Source organism: Amia ocellicauda, chromosome 21 (genome assembly GCF_036373705.1).
Source record: "Amia ocellicauda isolate fAmiCal2 chromosome 21, fAmiCal2.hap1, whole genome shotgun sequence".
NCBI classification, from domain to species: domain Eukaryota; kingdom Metazoa; phylum Chordata; class Actinopteri; order Amiiformes; family Amiidae; genus Amia; species Amia ocellicauda.
The window spans coordinates 15,125,771-15,145,992 of record NC_089870.1 but is presented as its reverse complement, the minus strand read 5'-3'; the positions used below and the strand labels follow the sequence as shown (position 1 = coordinate 15,145,992).

The 20,222-nt window shown below is 44.5% G+C and overlaps 2 protein-coding genes across 6 annotated transcripts in view; both read right to left on the bottom strand.

Moving 5' to 3' along the window:
- ktn1 (kinectin 1) overlaps nucleotides 1-7,764 on the bottom strand; it is a 31,164-nt gene extending 23,400 nt beyond the window's left edge. For 4 of the 5 annotated variants that reach the window (XM_066694568.1, XM_066694570.1, XM_066694571.1 and 1 more), the window contains exon 1: nucleotides 7,607-7,764. The gene's annotated coding sequence lies outside the window, so the exon portion shown is untranslated. The remainder of the gene's footprint in view (nucleotides 1-7,606) is intronic. The other variant, XM_066694572.1, reaches the window with a different exon arrangement.
- Nucleotides 7,765-8,127: 363 nt separating this feature from the next.
- On the bottom strand, nucleotides 8,128-20,209 carry msh4 (mutS homolog 4). Its single transcript, XM_066694575.1, has 20 exons — nucleotides 19,791-20,209; nucleotides 18,554-18,742; nucleotides 18,159-18,322; nucleotides 17,638-17,748; nucleotides 17,296-17,411; nucleotides 16,767-16,940; nucleotides 15,808-15,980; nucleotides 15,421-15,488; nucleotides 14,976-15,050; nucleotides 14,626-14,690; nucleotides 14,303-14,472; nucleotides 14,010-14,146; nucleotides 13,295-13,398; nucleotides 13,038-13,162; nucleotides 11,752-11,952; nucleotides 11,142-11,260; nucleotides 10,359-10,487; nucleotides 9,735-9,909; nucleotides 9,083-9,171; nucleotides 8,128-8,517 (listed from the first exon to the last, which is right to left on the bottom strand). Exons 1-20 carry the CDS (start codon nucleotides 20,023-20,025, stop codon nucleotides 8,323-8,325), a joined length of 2,814 nt encoding a protein of 937 aa, XP_066550672.1. The 5' UTR covers nucleotides 20,026-20,209; the 3' UTR covers nucleotides 8,128-8,322.
- Between the last annotated feature and the right edge of the window lie 13 nt (nucleotides 20,210-20,222).

Genomic DNA, 20,222 nt, shown 5'->3' with positions numbered 1-20,222 from the left:
CATGCCATCGACACGACTCATTCTTTCATCTCATAGCAGGCGGCTCACAGGTAGACTGAGGGGGAGAGAGATGAGATCGAGAGCAGCAAGGCGATCTGACCATCTCCACCAAGCACAGGGTCTGAGGTCATAATCCCTTTCCTAGTCCCTCATAATGCCCGTCTGTGCCCTGACCAACTGGATGGTATGAGGCTGAAGCGTGTGATGGGCCGAGCAGCCACTGACCCAGCACAGAAACCAGAGAGCGGACAAAGGGTTCTCGGGCCGATGATTCCCCGGAATCTGGCAAGTGTGGCCCGGACTGGAGGGATTTCCAAAAGCCGATTGTTAGCACAACCCAAGATATGGATAAGGGTTGCCACAGAGCACGGCACCTGCATTCAGCTTAACATGAACACCCACAGGCACCCAAGGGAATGCCGATCTGCTACAGACAGACTCAGAGGGCACCACTGCCTCTAAATAGAGGGCAGTGTGCTTCAGGATTTTGCTCAGACCACTGACACGGGACACGGACACCACACGCCTGGCAACACGCAGCTCCAGAGGAATGAGGAGATGGTGTCGCATGTGCAGGACAGTGATGGAGTGTATAGAGGCCTCCCGCCTAGCTCTGGAATCAGAACAACGACACGACACTCAAACACACCTACACTCTCTGCACATGCACAGATTCACTCACAGCCCACTCTGTAGAACTGTGCAGTGGGTACCTGAACAATAACATTTTACAGCTCATCTACAAACCCTCACACTGAAGAGATCTAAGCTAACCACTAAAGGAAACAAAGGCAACTTTTCCTTCTTTCCTTTTCTTACATTAACTACAGGACTTGAATAAATACAACCAAACAGATTTTACAATGAGGGATTAAGAATTTATTTCCCTGTGAAATTACCCTGTGTTCATGCAAACCACAGTTACAATGAACTGACCTTTAGGAGAATCAATGAAAAATTATAATAAAAGCAATTAAAATGATAATGCAGAAGGCAGGTGAAGGCTTGTAGCGTTTGCTAGTGTGTGTGTGATTGCATAGTCAGAGCAATTCATCTGGGCACAGTAGTAACTGCATCATCACACACCGAACACTTGTTTGCTCAGTCTGTACCCCATTACTGTGAGCAGGATTATAAACGTTCACTGAATACAAGAAAGAAAAAAAAATCCCTAATGTTTCAATTTCCAGCTGTAACCAAGGCCTTACCTTGATCAGTCTACTGGAGACACAGCCCTAATGAGGGAGGTCGTTCATTTGCAAGTAAAAACTATCGAGGTAGAGGAGGGAGAGCGAAGGGGAAAGAAAAGGTAACATCGGCCATATGCCTGGCTATGCAGGCACACTGTTTGCATATCCCATCATGCCCCTATCAGCCAAAACAGATAAGATCTCTCCACAAACACACAGCACATACCCTCAATACCTAAAGGACCACACCTGAAACAAGGCCTTCAGAGAAGAGAGAGTATTACAAAGTAGTGGGACGCATTCGGTGATCAATCCCAGGTTTTCACCCAGCATGAAAGTTATCGAGAAAGTAATCTTTAACTACAGGGCTTGCTACACAAACAGAATGCTAGGGTATATTGTCAAAAGTGTAGAATTGAGAACAAGGGCAGTGATGTTCAGACTGATGTTCAGTAATGTTCAGATCTGGATACTGTGGACGGTTCTGGGCTCCACACTTCAAGAAAGATATCGCTGCTCTAGAGGCAGTTCAGAGGAGAGCAACCAGACTTATTCCAGGTCTGAAGGGAATGTCCTACTGAGAGACTGAGGAACTGAACCTTTTCACCCTGGAACAGAGGAGACTATGTGGGGACTTGATTCAAGTCTTCAGAATCATGAAAAGCGTCAACCACATAAAACCAGAGGAGCTTTTCCAGATCAGCAGGGACACAGGCACCCGGGGACACAAATGGAAATTGGGCTTCAAGACATTCAAGACAGAAAACAGGAGACACTTCTTCACACAGACTGGATAGGATCCTTGGATCACTTAGTTATTAATGAACACCAAACGAGCACGATGGGTCGAATGGCCTCCTCTCATTTGTAAACGGTCTTATGTAGCTTACTTTTAACAGATACAGAACGGCTGTGTGTTTAAGGCATTTAAAAAGATATTCAACTTTTTCCTGACTGCCCATAACTGATCCTTTTATGGTGCTGCAGCAGGGCGAGAGCAGGAGAACAGTTCTGGCATGCCTGTGACACAATCAACTTCAGGAGCCACACTCCTTTTAGGCTTTCTTCCTCTCTCACCCAACACAGGAAACTTGAAGCATGATTGTGTAACCCGCGCTTTCCTGAACTATACTATAAAGCCCTTAGGAAATTGCTCATGTTCCACTTAAAAGAAAAAATGAGAAAGAAACAAAGCAAAAGTTTGTGAAACTAGGTTTGTTTTGTTGCCGGTCGATGACTGAGGAATCTGGCAAGGTGTGGATTTAGGAAGTGTACAGACATGAACAGTAGAACACAAATCCAAGAAAAGCTGTGGCAAAGATTCCTAAAGCTACAGATACAAAACCACAACATAGATAATGCTATCTAGTAAAAGCCATGAAAATAAAGATTCCATAGTTTTATCTATTATATGGGTTTTGTTTCATGGGGCCTAGTGTAAGGCCATAGGGCATCTTTTCAGGGCATCTGTGGCGCAGAGGAATGACTCGGGACAGGCGAGTGAGTTTACTTTTCATCAGGAACTTGATTCATTAAACAGGCTTTGTTCAGCAGCAGTATACGTAGCTTACACAATTGAACTGACCAGCAACTATAGTAAACAGAAGATTACAGCACGAAAACAAAATAAAAACCTGAGCAGTCTAGTGCGAGATACTCCTCCCTAGTTCTCCATCTTACTTCTCCCTCTAATTTGTCTTCCAATCACCTTCTTCTACTATGGAGACTGAAGGTATAAACCAAGCAAACCAACCCCCCCTCCCATACCTGGCTTAATCAATTGATCAAACAGCTTTATTTGTAAATGGCCCAAGTTACAGGCTAATCAAAAGTATTGTATTTATTTGAGAGTACAATGAAGATATGTATTAAGTTGTTTAATGGAATCACTTAGTACATTTTCCATATATCTGTATGCTCAATTTCCATAGGTTTGGCTCCCACCTCAGCCTCACTATTCTATTTTATATCCACACCAGTGACATTTTTCTAGAGCCACCCCTGCTACTGTTTCAAGTGTAATAATGCTGCAGCTAGAGCTCAGCAGGGAGGAAGGTCAGGAGGTGTCTGTAGCCCTTGGGAAGTGGAGCTGACCACCTCCGATTCATCACACAGGCCTGTTTTTCCTTTTCAGAAGTTCGGATTTAGAATCTGCAGCGCATTTCAACAATGTCCACTCATTCTGGAGGCAACCCCATGATGTCACACTGCACTAATGTGATGTCACAGGATTTAGAATCTTTATGTTGGTATCGCCATGGCAGCCTGAGCAAATGTTTGGCAATATCTTCATTGCGTGGACAAGCTTAAAGAGAGAGACAGGTTTTCAAAACTGTCCTGAAAAAGACCCTTCACGCTATTAAAATGGAAGTCAAGATCTTTACCCCAAGAATAATTTACAATAGAAATGACTTCTCAGGTGAGAATTTTGAATCATTTTAGAGAGTTTTTTTTTAATGGGCTTACGAGTCCAGGAGGCCGAGAGCACCAGTCAGAGGAATGCACTGGTGGCAGTGGACACCTGTTCACAGACTGTGTCCTGAAATCTTTATTTCTGTGAGAAATATATTTTCATTTCTTTAAAATTACCCTGCTTTTGCTTCCACCCAGGGCTGGAACTTAAGGATTTTTGGCACTAACAAGCTGGCTAGGAGGCTGTAATTTTTACTAGCGCACATGATTTTCACCACATTGTGACAGAAGCTAGGTGAAGTATACATTTACACTAGTGCATTTTTTTTTTTTTTTAAGAAAGGTTTATTAAAAATCCTTCAGTTTAAAAGTCTGTAGCAATTCAAAACAGGTTCAGTTTTGATATACAACTGTGTGCTCTAAACGCAGAGCACCACATAACTTTCCCATCATATCATAGCTAATACTCCCTTTGTTTTTGCCAAGATGCAAGGAAATTCCTGGTCCCTTTTTTGGATCACAATTGAGTTGAGTCACGTGGTGGGCGAAACCAAAATTTGCATGAAGATCTTAAGCAGATCAGTAATACAACAAATTGAGTTCCTTGTAATATGATTTTGCACCATATTCCATGAAAACAAATCATACATTTTTTCAATAAATAGTGTGCAAGTCAACATTCCTATCTTTTAGTAGGTTGCAAAATAAATAACTATTCCAATAAATCAATTGAGAAGGCAAAGTGCACAATTAAGTGAACTAACAAATAATGAATTGCAAAATACCAAATCCACAATAAAAAGGGGGTTTGGTCTCCATAATTTACACTCTCCATTTGAAAGCTACACTTCCAAACAAGGGGAAATCATTTGTGTTTAGGTTTTTTGTGTGTGTAAGAAACGCAAGCATGTCCACGTTTTGTTTAAGCTGGCCCATTGATTTTGCCATTCGATACAGCACAAGGACTGGTATGCAAAACTGAAGGTGTACTCATGTCATTCAAATTAGTTGAAACTAAGTTGAAGTTATTAATCAGATTAAACAAAATAAGAAAGACACAAAAGTCTAGCAAAACTCACGGCATTGCGATACATTGTTGCTTTTATTGACTAAATACTGTTCGCCACGTGGGCTAGTAATTCATATGTCACTCGCCCTGCTTTCAAAATACTTGTCGGGGGCGACCAGGCGACCTTCATTTCCAGCCCTGTTATCAACAGATAAGAAGCAGTTGCTTTGAATGATGGACTGGTATGTTTCTTCACCTTGACACCATGAATAAATCATTAACTGAAGCCCAGTCTTAAAGTCACAAGGCACTATAAGGAAGTGGATTAGGAACACATGGCAGATCAGGAACATAGGGAGTAGTCTAATATGGATGCAATAAGGCATTTTCTTTCTTTATCTATACAGAGATGCTCCCACTCAGTTTTTCAGATGATCAGTGCTACTCAAACTAAAGTTTTATAAGGTCATTGTGTAAATATCAAATTTATTTTTAAATATATCCGTTCCTCAAAGTTCTGACAACTAAAAAGTTCCACTAAATTATAAAATGTATCAGCCTGAACTGTATAGTAACACCACCCCCCCAGCACTGAACCCCCTCCTCTACCCACCCCTCTCCCGGCACATCCCCAGCCAAGGCAGCGCAGTCACAGGAAGTAGAGTGACAAACTGTATTAATAGTATCGTAATCACTGACCGAACACCAGCGGTGTCAGATCCGTCTGACTCAAAGGTTCCTGTCAATAGTATGGGGCAGGGAGTGATATTTGGGGTGGGGGGGTGGGCGGTCAAAGAAGGAGAACAAAAATAGAATCAAGGCTTGTCTATGCACAGCACACAGCAGGCACAATCCAACACACTCAGCTCCTCTCGCTACTGAATTCAGGTCAAACATCATAGCTTACAAACCCTGAGGTAGTACTGAAAGCCAAATGTTTCTGGGATTTAAAACAAATGAAAACCTCTCAAGAGGCAGAAATGCAACTAATCCAAATGAAGGAATCCGTCACCTTTCACCTGGAAACAGTAACTCTACTCCAGTACTGACTTTTACATTACATCCACAGCTCCTCACAGAATCTCCACTACATCACAAAAGGACCTTTTCAGTTGTATTAACAGTCTGCAAAACAAATAAGCTTGGCAAGATAGCCCCAAGCCGCTCAGGCAATATATTAAAGTTATTATTCCTTAGCAGATGCCCTTACCCAGGGCTAACATACTGCCTAACATTTCATCGCCAATTAGTAATGGGATATTAATAACCTATGCATGGGTTGCCTAGCAGGGAAGACCAGTTAATGCTGAGGTGGTGAATGGCAGTGCAATGGCAGTCAAGCTCCGGTACAGGGTTCCGATGTTCACCACCAAAACTTTTTCGGTGACGGAAAATAAGCCTCTCTGTAGCAGCTCCAAGTCCTTTCAGGTTTGACAAGCTGCAGACTCTTGTACACATGCCAATGCCAGGCACTGGATGGGCGTAAATTTGCATGGGTAGACTTGTTAAAGCAATATTAGAATACACACATAGGATTTACTTCTATATACATACCAGACCCTTCATCTCCAAAAACCTAAAGAAGGGTCTAATCACTATGTCGTGGTAGTCTTATTTCAATGTTTTATTACCTTCACCAATAACAGGAGCTACCCAGCACTTAAGAACTGGAAAACATATGTTGATCCAATGCAGAAACAAACACACAACACAAATAGCGTTGCATCTGTCAAACACACCAGAGTGCATCCCCTTTTTATATTCATACTGGATATAGAGGGTCTAGGGATTTTGTGCATCCAATCGCATGAGGGTGCCCACAGTGTATTAGCTGCCGTAGTAGTCTAAATATTTCATGATCTGGTGTTACAGATTGCACGTACCGCAGAGCGCTCACGGAGGCGCTGACGATCACAGCAACTTCCTTCACCGATTGCTCTTTACGGGAAGCCCAAATCGTGTCCGTGTAGCGCAGATTTCCGCACGTCTGCGCCGCTCCACCAATGGCAGCGGGGGGATTGTGCAGATCTGCGCAGAAAGGCGGAAGTCTGCGCTACACGACCACTCTTCCTGCTGCTGACCTCTCGGGCTTATTCCAACACCGTACCCATGAGGCCATCGCATAGCTTGGGCCATTATTCCGGTTAATAATATTTAAACTCCCCCTCCCCTACTCCAGCGGCATAATTAGTAACCAGAAGTGTACTGAAGCGCAGGCATCCGAGACAATGATAACCGAGCTGGCCGGAGCGGTGGCCAGTTTCATTTGACAGCGGGGGCATTGCATCATTTGCATTACAAGAACTGAGCATGGTTGGTTATATAAAACGGGTGAGCGGGGAGGAGAGAAAAGAAAGAGCTCCGTTAAATACGTAGGCATTCATTGCAATCAGGGCCATACACATGCATGCACCATGAAACGCCTCCTCGACTTTATTAGCACTACTTTGCTGCACAGCTCCTTCCACTGGAGCTCCGGGACAGGCGTGCAGCTCAGCCCGGGCGAGGGGACACCTCCTCGGATGCAATGGGCCTCACTCAACCGCTCTACCACATTTACTCCTCGCTACCGCCGAGACAACGGATAGTGCTTCCGAGGTTATTGATGGTTTGGGCGAAAGGTCGGCGTTTAAACCCCGTAAATATAAACGAGAGCTGGATGAAACACCGGCTTCGTCTTTCACAAAGATGCACGGAAGAAAAGTGGGGGAAAAATACTTAAGTCGGAGCCGGCGTTTCATTGCCCGTCCATCTGTCGTCCTAACGTGCTCTTCCCCCGCCGCACCGGAGAGTAAGACCACCCGAGCCACTCCGAGGCCTTGTGGCCGAGCCGCCGCCTCTCCTGAAATCTCAGTCCCGGTCTTGCGTTCTACTACTCCGGCACTGCCTACTGGACAGGCCCGGGGCTTCGGTACTGACTCAGCGATACAAGTGCCCGACACGACGCGTTGATGTGTGTGCGGAGAGGGTTGGGGGGGAAGCCGGCAGGAGTTACCTGAGAGTGTGGTGGTGGTGGTGGTGACTGGAGCGCTGTTCCCCCGGTGTTGGTCTGCGGCTGCCCCGCCGTGCGTCTCTGAGCTCCAGCCTGTTTCGGTTTCGCGGGGGCGGGCCGGCGCTGCACAATGCAGGAGCGCAGGTCAGCGAGGGGGGCGGGACAGCGGAGGGAGGCCGGGCTTCTCCCGAAAAAGGGTGGAGTCCTCCTCGTCGCGTTAAGGCTACGTCTGTGAAATTATTCATTTTGATGCAATTGTGCCGACCATTCAATACTGATCTAAAGCTTTATTAGGACATCCCCACAGGCTCAGATCCACCACACCAGACAGAATAAGAAGAAATATTGTACAGTGCACACTTTGCTTGAACATTGTTTCTACACTACACAACAATGCAATATGAAAATAACTGCACGGATTCACTTGCAGGGTGATGTGTTCTAAAAAGGATGCAAATATGTAATGTTCCCCCGCTCTCTAAAATACACAAGCATTTCTCACAATAATTTCTCACGACTCTTAATTCAGTTGCTGGCTCATGTTTAATGACAACGCAACAAGAAAGCAACCTGTGGAAACCTGCTGGAACAAAGACTTGCTTTGCAGAGGCCTGGAGGGGGAACGAAGCAGGTCAGCTGACTGGACCCTGATCTTGGTGACCAAGCGGTCTTTCTGATGTGTCCAGACAAACGCTCTGTAGTGTCCGGTCGTTGTGTGGTCATTCCTCTGTGTTCATGGATGTCGTCTCCTGCGCAGCCTGGAGATCTGACTGATAGTGCTTCTTCAGGCCCTTCAGGTAGATGCGCAAGCTGTCAGGGTCCAGGCGGGAGTTCCTGGCCGTCTGGAGGAGGCGTGTGGCCAGGCTGTACACGGCCCGTTGTCTCAGCGTCTCTGGGTCGCTGTGCTGCCTCGCCTGAGTACACAGAGGTCCACAGAGAGACGGAGAGAGAGGGAGGAGGTCACGCAAATAGCAAAGATTTCCTAAAATGTATCCATGCATAGAATTTGGCATATCACAAGAACTCCTGAAATGACAAAGCACGTTGTCTTTGTCAGTTGAAAGTGAAAAACCACCGAACAGGTGACAGCTGAGAAACTCTCAATACGGGGATCAGGAAGCTTACAGGTCTTGGCATACAATAGTGTCTTAGTTTTTATTTAAAAAAAAAACGTATGCTAAGCTGATGAGTGAGTCTATTGTAGTCTTGTAAACACAGCTCTAAAGCATATTTGCAAATGCAAATGGGGTGATTGAACTACAAATACATGTTCTAACATACATCCTTTATGCAGCATATTCTGCTCATTGAGGAAAGGTGGAAAGTTTTTGATTACAGGGGTGACTCTAAGTCAGAGCGAGAAGATAGGCCTGTCTTTGTTAAGAGCTCCTAGACTCCACAATTAACTTTGCTTAAAAAACAATTGGAAAAAAATAATAGGGAATGCCTTAAATGCCGAGTAAATCTTGGGAGCCCTACCCATAGTTGTTTGCTGACGTGAGAGGTGATCTCCTTCGCCTCCTGTATTATGGAAGGTGGCAGTGCCGTGATCTCGGCAGCCTTGAGCCCTGAAATTCACTCACTCTAATAAATCACTGTCAGTACAATTAAATAAGCGTGCATTTCACAATGAAATGTAATTTAATAAAATACACATTAAGGCAATAGATTTTCGATAGATCTGCTTACACTCCTGTAACCCAGATGTTGGGAGATATACCATTTGAGTACACTTCTACTACCTACTCAATCTTTATTTACACTGAAATAATTTGATTAGGGTCTGGGGAAGTATGAGGAAGGTTTCAATTTTGAGGATCAGGTGGAGAAGTAAATCTCATACTGTGTAGGGATTGAGTTAGGACAGGGGTTAAGACACATCTTGTTATAAGCCCTAGCCAAAACCCCAATTCTAGGTGACTGGATGAACCATAACCCTAGCTCAACCCCAATTCTAATCCGAGTCTGAACTCTAAACTTGTAAATCTTGTAAACAAATCAGCTCTAAAATGTATTTTCAAATACCAATTGGGTGATTGAACCAAAAATACATGTCCTAACATATACATCCTTGCGCTTTATCCCAAATGAAACCTAAACGTAACCAGCAGGCAAAGCAGTACGTTCTCACCGTAATTCCTCTCCTCGGAGCAGCCCCGGCTGAACACATAGGTGTAGGAGACTCTCTCCGTGTTGCCGTCAACACTGCGTTTGTGCTGAACCTCCATGTGGTGATTCTCCACATTTGGATAGAGTGTCTCCAACTGGCACAGCTCCAGGAAGTGTGTAGCAAACAGAGTGAACGCCTGCAGGGAGTCCCAGGGCTTTTACTCCTTGGCCACTTTTCAGAGGCGTCAAACACAGCACATCACCACCTCACACACTAGGTCAGCAGGTAATCATGGGGAGGCGTTTCTAACGAAGCCAGCATCAAAGCGCACATGGTTTGCAAATAGAAGAGTCTTTAAATTATTGATCACCCAAAAGGTGCTGCAGAAATTACATCAGACTTCAATCTTGGCCTTCAAATATTCCAAAAGATCGCTTGTATGTTTACAATATTGTTGTTACATAGCCAAATAATCGGAAATCAATTGCAAAGGTTGTGTTTACAGAATTATAAATTAAAAGGGATTAAATTCATCATACTAGGAAATATACTGCATACTAATTACAGCCAGATAGCCTCTGAATAATAAATGATCCAATCACAACGCAGTGTCTTTTAAGCAGATTTTAGTTTTTTAATATTTACCCTAAAGTTGAGTAGAAATTCACAGACAGCGTGACAGATGCCAACTCCCTCCTCGGCACTTGTACCTCTTCCCAGCTCATCTATAATGATCAGAGATCTATCACTCACATTATGGATAATGTAAGCTATCTAGGAAACACACATACAAAAGGAAAACTTTAGAGCATGTAAATCAATAGACTTTTTTAATATAGTAAAATTAATCCTCTGCCATTGTTTTAAAGAAAAATCCAATGTTTTGATCCAGAACACACAAGAATATTATTTTTTATCTCTGGTGTGTAAGAAGACAGTGCTGCTGGGGGCAGGGGTGGAGCACAGCACTGTTTGTAGAGTGGGAAACACAGCTGTGATGCACACTTTCAGCAAGGCAGTGAGACCATGCCCGTTTGTTTAATCAGGAAATGATTGTTCCACGCCCTTGGCTAAGACACACACCTTTAGTTAAAACAGCATAGATGAATACACACACTACTCTCTAATATTCGCCAGTTAGGTCTTGTTCAGGCAGTTACAGCTGGGTCACAATAACAACCATTTGCTCGGTTTATATAATTTGAAAGCTGGGCACAGATTAGGAGGAATGTTTGATTATCATTGTACAAACAATTAAAAGTATCCTGCATTTTAAGTATATAATATTCACAGTTTACAATAATCATAGATGGAGCATTGGGTGTTGCCATCTCAACCTCAGTTGGGATTGTTTATTATGATGTCAGTGCAGCTATTAATGACAATACGGACTATAAAATAAACTCACAAAAGCGAAATCATGAGTACCTCTTTCATTTCCACCATGAAGGTAGATGAGTTTGTTTCAAAGTCATCATCCACCCCAATCCGAGTGAATATCTGGTCTGCAATTCGGAAAGAGGCGTATTCTGCAGGGACATAGGATCCTAGGAAAGACAGGATGGATCTTTCTCATCTATAGAATGGGTAAAATGCCTCACAATTGTAGAGTACTTCAAACTTTCCCAACAGTATAATATTCAGATACTTTGCATCTGCCTGTAGGGTGCATATCAAATAGTCAGAAAATCTGAAATAGAAAAAGCTTTGTATGTAACCGTTTCCATTTTCTTTTATTGTGTAATGACATCTGTTTTGGCAGATGCTTTACCAGAAGTACAAGGGAATTTTTCATAAGCTTTGAGTCAATTGCTGTTCACACACTGCATGACAAAAAGCTCCCTCATCTAAATGCTGCAGTTCACATATATTGTGACAATAGTAGCAATGACTTTCTTGTGCTCATTAAGAGACGAGTGCGAAGAAATTAATGGACATTAAATGCAAACTGACTTTAAAGCGACAAGACCTGTAGGATGGGATGACTAATATACAAATTAACTCTACACTGATTATTGTGGAGAGTGAAACTGCCCACCTATCTGTGCCAGCACCTGGCACAGTGCCACCTGCTTGAGGTAGGTGGATTTGCCACTCATGTTGGGGCCGGTCAGGAGGATGAAGTTGCTGCCCTCAGCGATGTAGCTGCTGTTGGAGACGGGCTGCTGGCCTGAGATCCTTTCTAGGATGGGATGCCTTCCTTGCTTGATGGCTAAAGTGTCTGTGAATTCTGGACGAACTGAGATATGGGCAAAGACAACAATCAGGTCCCAGACTGTCACGATGTTCCCAACCTACTTTAAGAGCTTCCACCTCAAGACACCGCATGATTGATGCTCTGTGTCCTCGATTGTCAGGGTAGCTGTGGCATTATAGTGACCCTGAGGATCATTTTGTGTTTCGTAATCTAGTTTTCCTATTGCTGCCCTCAATTGTATTGCACAGACAAGATTTCAGTATTAATCATATGAAGCAAACCAGGATTTTCCTCAGCACGAACTAAACAATCAGATTAAAAAAAAAATCACACACACACACACTGCTTGGTGCTTGTGCGGTGAAGTCAGCTTCAAAAGTGAGTGAGGGGAAGCACTTCAAAACAGAAGCAGTCTGCTTATCAGCCAGAAGACAAGGAGTCAGACACACATTCCTCAGCTGCTTTAAACTACCACCACCCCAGTGGTGTGGGATGTGCCCAAGCCTGCCATTACTGCTTGGGCATTCAGGGAAACATAACTAAAAAGGGAAAAATAGAGATAGGAACTGACAGATTGACACTTGCAGGCAGGGCTGAGCACCTCGAGCTCTTGGGGCCACAAAGAAAATGTAATTAGTCTGGCAATCAGGGCTCATCCTCTTAAAGTGACACCAAAGAAGATCAATGTCACAATGTTTGGTACTGGACACTTTTCAGGATTAAGTTAAGATATGGATTGCTGTGATTGTAGCTTTAGTTTTGTTAATGATCATCAACAAAGAATACGTATCCACTACAGGTATATTCTTTGTAAAATACACCAACACATTCTCAGTACAAAATCTTACAGCCATCTTTGGGGTTTTCACTGTTTTTGATCGCATCACACCTGCAGGATTTATTTTTTCCTGTGTCAGATTAGAAATTCCTTGAACTGAAAACTTCAAAGGGAACACAGGTGAGGGGCGTCTCAAGTTAGTTATGCAGCAAATGATTAAAGACAGAGGGCAGTCTGCACGAGGCTGATGGGAATGTCTGAATGTGAAAGATGCTGGGAAAGGCGTGTGTATACGGTTTTAGATCCTGCTAGTTTTGGGGTACCGGGGGTAGCAGTGGGCAGCACTTGCCATAGTCAGAGATGGTGCAGGCGTTTGCCAGGGACAGCAGCATGTCCAGCATGGAGACGGCGTCAGACAGCTTGTACAAGCAGTGCACGTGCTTGTGGACGGTGCCGAGCAGCTGGCACACGACCCTGAGGACAACAGGAAGCCGTGTGAGGAGTCACCGCAGCCCGGCAATATTATGACCTTCCTTGGGAATACGTGTGCAGTTTTACAATTCATTAGATATCAGCTGTGAGCCTGTTTTCTGCCAGTGGACGTACACATAGGAAATGTGGAAAATCTCCTTCAGAGCTTCATCGCACCGGTCGTTCATTTTGATCATGTCTGCGGTGGTGAAGCTGTAGTTATTCTTAAATGTAGTGACCTGCAGTACAAAAACAGCATCAAAACCACTGAGGATAAAAGGGTCGACACATATACTTCATACACATATTAATGACTTAGGACAATATTCTGTTAATTGAACCACAAATAAATTAAATATTACAGAATTGCATAATGTCACCCAGTAACTGATGATTTTTTATTTAAATGATCTAAACAGACATTTAACAGCTGACGTGTTTGCTGGAAATACCCAGCTGGCGAGTGCGTCTGTGAGCCGGCTCAGCAGGGACACACATTCTGCACCAAGTGTCTTGCACTAGTAAACAAAGTCGGGAAGCTGAAAGAGATCTGCCATGTGGTGTGCACTGTATAGCAGGATGCGCACATTTGAGGGAGTTGATTTTTGTGTGTTTGGCAGGAGTAAAGAGCAACAGCGTGTACTGTGAGCTGATGGCATGCAAGCCCGGCTGATTGTGAAGAGGCCCAAGCTGGAGACAGCAGTATCACTCAACGTCTGGCTCAGATATCTAGTCAGGATCATATAGGATGGGACTTCTTATTATCTACATCACATGAAGCCTTTGCCATTTGGTCATGTCCTTCTACTACGTCCTCCCTGAACTCCTGCGGTCAAAGAAGGCAGTTTACCTTCATGAACTCGGAGGGAAGCTGTCCATTGGGCAACCCCAGCCCGTCTAGCCTCATCTGAATGAAGAATCCACGCGTTGTGCTGAAGCTGGTGCGCAGGGGTAAACCATACTTCTCTCCCATCTGGGTGACCATCCCTAAAAATGTAATTAACAAAACAATCTCTTTCTTTCTTTATTTCAGGGCTACTATATGAAAGGTTGTCTGTCTGGCTAGAAATACGCTTCTTAAATCAGGAATGTCACTCACTCCAGACCCCGGACAGAAATTATGTCAGTGGAGGAGAGACAGACCTGCTATGTCATCCACGATCTCAGTGTAGGCGCGGCGAGCGATGTCCAGGAATTCGTTGATATTCGGACGCACGGCGTAACATTTCTGCGTTCGCATGTTGAGGCTTCCCTTCATGTAGGAGGTGTTGTCATTTATCGTGGTCTTGATCTGCTCAAGGATGCGATCAAACCTGAGGAGAAACACCATAAAACAATAATGCTCAATCAGTTTATGTTGCAGCTTTGTTCACAGAGGAATGAACACAAGTTCATCTTATTGTGCTATTTATCTCTTGCCCTTCTCATTAAGAGCTTTACATCAGGTATGGTGGGAGCTGAATTACCGGTTGTCTTCCAGTGAAGTGCAGTATGCTTTGAGCAGGGCAGTCTGACACTTCTTCAGCACGGCCTGTCACACCAAGACATCAGGATTAGTTTTCGCTACGAACAACAAGTGGAATTCCTCTCATCTTAACACAGCTGTCCATAATGGTCCTGAATACTGAAAAGAGGCAGATGACAGGAAGGCATTTTCTTTCTCTTCTTTAAAATCGGTGAAAAAAGGTTCTTGTGAGCAATTCTGGACGCGTGATGTCAGACTGTGCCTACTGACCTAACAATTTCCTTTCACTTGTGTCTACCTAGCGACCCTGCTTCGAATCCACACACGTTTTCTTAACGAGGGGCCACACACCTTGAGAGGCGACACCAGCTCTAGCGTATGTTTCAGATTAATCACATGCATGATCTTCGACTCTGCCACTTGAACCTGCAACACAACCACATCCCGGTCACTCACCCCTGCCCACTTTGTCCATCTACAGGTCTGTCTCCCATTTACTGGGGTCTTTATTTGAATGGTCTTAGTTTTCAACCGGTTTCATTCTTTGGTCTAAATTCAATCATTTTTTCACTACATGAAAACCTTACAGGAAGCAAAAATTATTAACACATTTACATCAAAAACAATTAACCTACTCCAGTCACAAGAAGATATATTTAAAACGGTCAGGGATCAATTTTAGAACAAGATTGCAAGGACCACCGGGAAAGCTGCCCTACTACTTTGCAGTCTGGGACTTCCTCATTAATTAACCTTGGACTATTAGACATGAAGTTTATAATATCCACACTTATACCGTTTTCTGTTTGGGGATCTGCACTAGGACAGAGAGCAGCTGGTCTATATCCAGAAAGCGTCCTATTGCTGCAAAATAGAGACACAATGACAGCACACAGCCAAGCAGCAGCGGGAGGAAGGAATCAGACTTCAGAGATAGTGAGAATAAAGAATAATGTTACACAAATGTGTGGGAAGGTTAATGCACAAATAAAGAGGACTATATTTGCAATGTACACATTTGGATGGCAAGGGAAGACAGATGCATGCCTGAAAGCTCAATCAGAAACTTCTCTCTGGTGCAGGAATTGCGAGGGACACCAGAAAACTGTCCTGGGATGATACCCCCATATACTCCAGTCACTGTTGGTCAATTAACGTGGGTTTTTGAAGGCCCCAGTCTCACCACTCTTCAGTCCAAAGAAGAGCTCTTCGTCCTGCAGTAGCTCCTGCACTGCATCCAGGCGGGCGTTGATGGAGTCGGCGTCCACCAGGGGCTCCAGGATGTTGGAGCGCAGGCGGCGACTCCCCCCGGCCGTCTTGGTATAGTTCAGCACCCCCAGCAGCGTGTGCTCACTCCTGCCCAGACAGGAGAACCATTGTAAGACTTTACCTGTACAGTGGCATGAATTAAGACAACCAAAGCATAGGACAGTAGTGTATAAAGACTTCACCACAGCAGTTAAAGGGCAAATAGATCTTCCACGGCACATGGAAAAGAACAGAAACGGATGACAAAGTGAGAGTATGAACCCAGGGAATAAAAAAACAATTGTCCAGTGTAAATGTAGCATTTTATGGACTGTTCTCATCATTTAGATGAGGGATTAGCCTAGGACTGACACACAGGTGCCGCTTTCAGGGAATCTGAATATTATATACATTTACAATAATAGTTTTCAATCTAGGGATTTTTCAGAAATAATTAGTGCAGAAATCATTACACTTTTATGTAAACTTTATCAAAATACATTACTGTAATGCCAAGAGATCATGGTGCAGACTTCAACAGAAATGGAAAAGTATGCGTTTTATTTAACTGTAATTATAGTGCTTCCAGAGATGATAATAGAATTGTGATAATTTACTTCTTGTCTATAATAATACTTTCAACACAAGACAACAGCAGCAATTATCTTCATCAGCTCAGACTTTTCTAATGCCACTGTATTTAGACATAAATCCTGTACTGGCACTGCAAATGACAAGCGTATTTAATTTCAGTAGTAGTCAAATTAAGTTTGTTTGAATATAAAGAAACGACAGGGATCTTTTCCAAAAAATACCAGATAAAGCAGTGTAGCACCACATTCTCACACCTCTCCCGTGTTTCCCTTTGTAATCTGACAAAGAACGGAGGCTCACCTGGGGTCCCTGTTGTTCACCACCAGCTCCAGATTGCGGGCCGATGTGGAGTCGATCATGGCCGTCTGCTCGCTGCCTCGGAAACTCACCTTCAGGGATTTGGGCGCGTACACCGAGTTCTGGATGAACTCAAAGTATTTCAGTAGAGATGCTGCCGCAGCAAGACAATAGTATCTGAAGAAATACAGGGGGAAAAAAAGTCAGGGCTTTCAAATTATGTTTTTTTTTTTTTTTCTCCTGTTCATCCAGTATGTCCCTGGTAACACTTTACAGAATGGAAATGAAAGGTTTTATGAAACGGAGCAGTATGTTCTGTTGAGTTGGGACATAAAAGGTCTATTTACATTTTCCAACATCTTTTTACTCGTGTTTTCACATTCTGTTCCATGTAAAAGCTGTCATAATGGCTGAGCATTTAACAGGATTATTTGGAAGCCGGACTCCTCTGGGTATGCTATGCAAACATTTGAGGACAATGATTGAAACAGCCTAAAAATATTTAACTCTCCCTGGCAGTCCTAAAGCATACTTAGCTTGCACCTCCATAAGGACTGTGCTGAACTCAGGTGCACAAAGCTGCTGAATGTATTCCAGCCCTTTCCTCTCATTGAAGTATTTCCTCTGAATGGCAAGCAAGGCCACATTCTGGAAGAGGGAATGATGCTTATCAGGAATCAAATAAAGGCCAGATAAAAATGGCGCAAGCATGGGCAGATAACATATTTATTTCAATATCCTTTTAATAAACACCACATATCCAATTTAATCATATGATATAGCGTAGCTCTCGGGTTTGGAAATGTAAGCAAATAAACATGGGTACATAAAATTGTCCCCTGCCATCGCTGTCTCGAGATCTAAATACACATACCTGGAAGTTCTCCGTGATGAGATTGTAGAGCTTTGTCCCTTTGCCCTTTTCACTTGCAGTGTCAGGCATTAATATTTCCAGGGGAGATAAGATGTGGAGCTTTGTCACAATCTGGAGGGGGGAGGGGGCTGAACTTTAGATGTCAGCAAAATTAACAATGGAATCCCATATTAATTCTGCATGTCAAGGCCAAAACTATAGGTTGCTTTTACAACCCAAGAAGGATGAAGGCCTAGGCACTCAGACCATAAGAGAACAGAGACTGGGTTACTTAGCACAGTCTAGCATTCCTGCATAATTTTCAAATATCAATTTCTGTTCCAAGAGTAAACAATGTAATCCCATTTTTACATTTTCTTGTTCACTAATTATTTTATAAGCAATGCTCCATTATTAACACCAGACACTGGATCCTGAAGTACTTGTGTTGGGGAAGATAACAAGAGGGGTGTGTTGAGGGGTTCCTATATAATTTGCAAGTCATTTTTCAGTGTTTTCCACCCTGATGTATGTGTTCTTACCTTGGCGTATGTCCCAGTGTCAGCAAACTGGGAGAGGATGAGTTCTGGGCACTTGAGGTTAATGCTGGCCATGCCAATCTCCCCCCTGGCGAGGCCACGGCCTTCCACCAATGCCACAATCACCGAAGCCACACAGCTGGAGGAAACCGAGGAGCTGGTGGTCACTGCGGAAGAGATCTTAATTATCAGATAAGAAGAACAGCAGGGCAGAGGGTCACTTTCTCAGCTGCACATGGGAAAGCAGAGCTACCCAACAGGGCACAACATTTTTTATGGTCTCATTCTAGTTTGAGCCACTAAGAGTACTCCTTTATATGTCTTAAAAACTGGTGTCATTTGAACTTTTTCCTCAAATAAAATGAAGCCCATAAGCAGAATAATAGTGAGCAATGTACCAGTGTGATCGGTCTGGGGAGTGCGGCTGCGATAGCCTGCAGTGGCGGCCCGGTGAGCTGCGGCGGAGACTGGGGTCCGGCGCAGGCGAGGGGTTCCCGCACACCCCGGCGAGGAGTTGCTGTGACCCGAGGTGAGGTTGGGCACACTCACCCAGCCCTCGCTGGAGCTCCTGTCTGCCAAGCAGGAGTCTGACAAGACAGTGTTGTTAGTGCAACACACACAATAGGCACACAGCAGAAGGTCAAATTACGATGCAATTCGTTGGGTAAATACACCAATCAGCCATAACATTATGACCACTGACAGGTGAAGTGAATAACACTGATAATCTCGTTATCATGGCACCTGTCAGTGGGTGGGATATATTAGGCAGCAAGTGAACATTTTGTCCTCAAAGTTGATGTGTTAGAAGCAGGAAAAATGGGCAAGCGTAAGGATCTGAGCGACTTTGACAAGGGCCACATTGTGACGGCTAGACGACTGGGTCAGAGCATCTCCAAAACTGCAGCTCTTGTGGGGTGTTCCCGGTCTGCAGTGGTCAGCACCTATCAAAAGTGGTCCTAGGAAGGAAAAGCAGTGAACTGGCGACAGTGTCATGGGCGTCCAAGGCTCACTGATGCACGTGGGGAGCGAAGGCTGGCCCGTGTGGTCCGATCCAACAGACGAGCTACTGTAGCTCAAATTGCTGAAAAAGTGAATGCTGGTTCTGATAGAAAGGTGTCAGAACACACAGCGCATCGCAGTTTGGTGCGTATAGGGCTGCGTAGCCGCAGACCAGTCAGGGTGCCCATGCTGACCCCTGTCCACTGCCGAAAGCACCTACAATGGGCACGTGAGCATCAGAACTGGACCACGGAGCAATGGAAGAAGGTGGCCTGGTCTGATGAATCACGAGTTCAAGGTGTTGACTTGGCGTCCAAATTCCCCAGATCTCAATCCATTCGAGCATCTGTGGGATGTGCTGGACAAACAAGTCCGATCCATGGAGGCCCCACCTCGCAACTTACAGGACTTAAAGGATCTGCTGCTAACGTCTTGGTGCCAGATACCACAGCACACCTTCAGAGGTCTAGTGGAGTCCAGGCCTTGACAGGTCAGGGCTGTTTTGGCGGCAAAAGGGGGACCTACACAATATTAGGCAGGTGGTCATAATGTTATGGCTGATCGGTGTATATGTAGATATCAAATGTATCCCAGTCTTTAGAAACTAGACGTCGAAATAATAAATAATAATACCAGCTACAGTAGCTCTGCTGAGCGCCGGGCCTGACGTCCTGATCCCCGATGAAGACGAGCTGTCTGCTGGGCCGCGGCCACCTGCCGAGTCCAGGTACCGCTCCACGGGGGAAGAAGAACTCCAAGACCCCGGCGTGGCCAGCTGACTTGGGCCCGGGGCGTCCAGAGGGGACGGGGAACTGCGGCCTGAAGCTGAGCTGTAACCCGTAGCCTCCTCGGTACTGCTGCGAAACATCTTGGATACAGACAGAGAGGCAAACGCAATGGCGGGTATTCAGTGTGGACGGACCGGTGGGAGTTTAAAAATATCCCGAGGCACCCAGCGCATGCGCAGCAGATAATAGACATAATAAATAATAAATACATGAAAACCTACTGTCACACGCTCACAAAGTATCATCACAAACTGTAACTCATTAGAGCAGTTGATTG